This window comes from Hipposideros armiger, unplaced genomic scaffold, assembly GCF_001890085.2.
Source record: "Hipposideros armiger isolate ML-2016 unplaced genomic scaffold, ASM189008v1 scaffold_49, whole genome shotgun sequence".
Taxonomy (NCBI): domain Eukaryota; kingdom Metazoa; phylum Chordata; class Mammalia; order Chiroptera; family Hipposideridae; genus Hipposideros; species Hipposideros armiger.
The window spans coordinates 826,005-827,115 of NW_017731399.1; the positions used below are offsets into that span (position 1 = coordinate 826,005).

Genomic DNA, 1,111 nt, shown 5'->3' on the forward strand with positions numbered 1-1,111 from the left:
ATGGATGAAGTGAGGTTTCTCTTCTACCCTTGCCTTATCTCCTCTCTAACCGCAGGCCACGTTCACTTCTGAGGACCTGTCCCTGTGGGTGTATGCTCTAGAGGGCAACTCCAATTGGGAAGTGAGCCAGTGGTGGGAGAGGGAGACTTTAAGCTTAGAAAGCCTCAAATGGGCGTCCCCCTTTGGTCCCCGGCTTTAGGCCCCAAGCTTTCCTAGGAGAAGCAGCAGTATGCCCCACCCCCACCTCCCCGGGTTGGCCGTATTCAGAGACGGATCACCCAGGATGCGTGAAGGCTCAGGTTTCCTGCCCACCTTGGGGCAGCTCTGAAAGGCCAGACAGACAAAAAGCTGGTGACATATGGTGGTGGAGGGAGTCTGCCTTTCAGTTCTAGTTTTGCTACCGCTGTTAACATGGGAGCCACGAGTAAAGCATTTCTAAAGATTTAGAGAAGTACCAACTTTAATAAGACCAAGTAGGACAGAGTGGGCTTCTCAAGGTGGCAAATCAGTGCAAGATGGATAGACGCCCCCAAATCAGCCAGGGACAAAGAAACTTTCATGTGAGTGGACTTTCCTCTTTCAAAGACATGCTTGTCGTTTTTCCTCCAAAAAGGATTGTCATCCTACTTTACCAGTGACAAATCTGGCCCCAAAGCACGCACAGCTGATCCCTGCTAAAGCCAGCTCACAAAACTGGGGACTTTGCTTCTCCATTCCAGCCTCTTGGGGCCTTTTTCCATAGGCTTTGGACCAGCCTGGCTCATGGGCAGTGGGCAGTAGGCCTGCCTGGATTCCGGATGCCCCCACAGCTGTGTCCTCAGTAGGCGAGCCCATCAATGGCAGGGCTTCCCATGGCCAGCTGGGGTCCAAGACTGCATCTGTGTTTTCCTCCAGATCTCAGGACCTTTGGCCAGCTCACCCCAAACATGTCTAAGGCAAACAATGAGAGCGTTGTTGGTGATAGGACAACAACTTGACAAGCAAGTCAGCTTTGCAGGCACAATTACAAATTGACCTTCTCTTTGCCGTGGTTGTAGAGCAGGGTTTCTCAACCTCGGCACTATTGATTGACTCTTGGAGTTGGATAATTCTCTGTAGTGAGGGGCTGTCC

At 51.7% G+C, this 1,111-nt stretch overlaps 2 protein-coding genes across 2 annotated transcripts in view; one reads left to right on the plus strand and one right to left on the minus strand.

Moving 5' to 3' along the window:
• LRRC74A (leucine rich repeat containing 74A) overlaps positions 1-834 on the minus strand; it is a 45,172-nt gene extending 44,338 nt beyond the window's left edge. Inside the window, 1 exon segment of the mRNA XM_019640288.1 lies at positions 690-834. Within this exon segment, the coding sequence (XP_019495833.1) occupies positions 690-834 (145 nt within the window).
• ANGEL1 (angel homolog 1) overlaps positions 1-1,111 on the plus strand; it is an 82,191-nt gene that overhangs the window by 53,680 nt on the left and 27,400 nt on the right. The window lies entirely within an intron of this gene.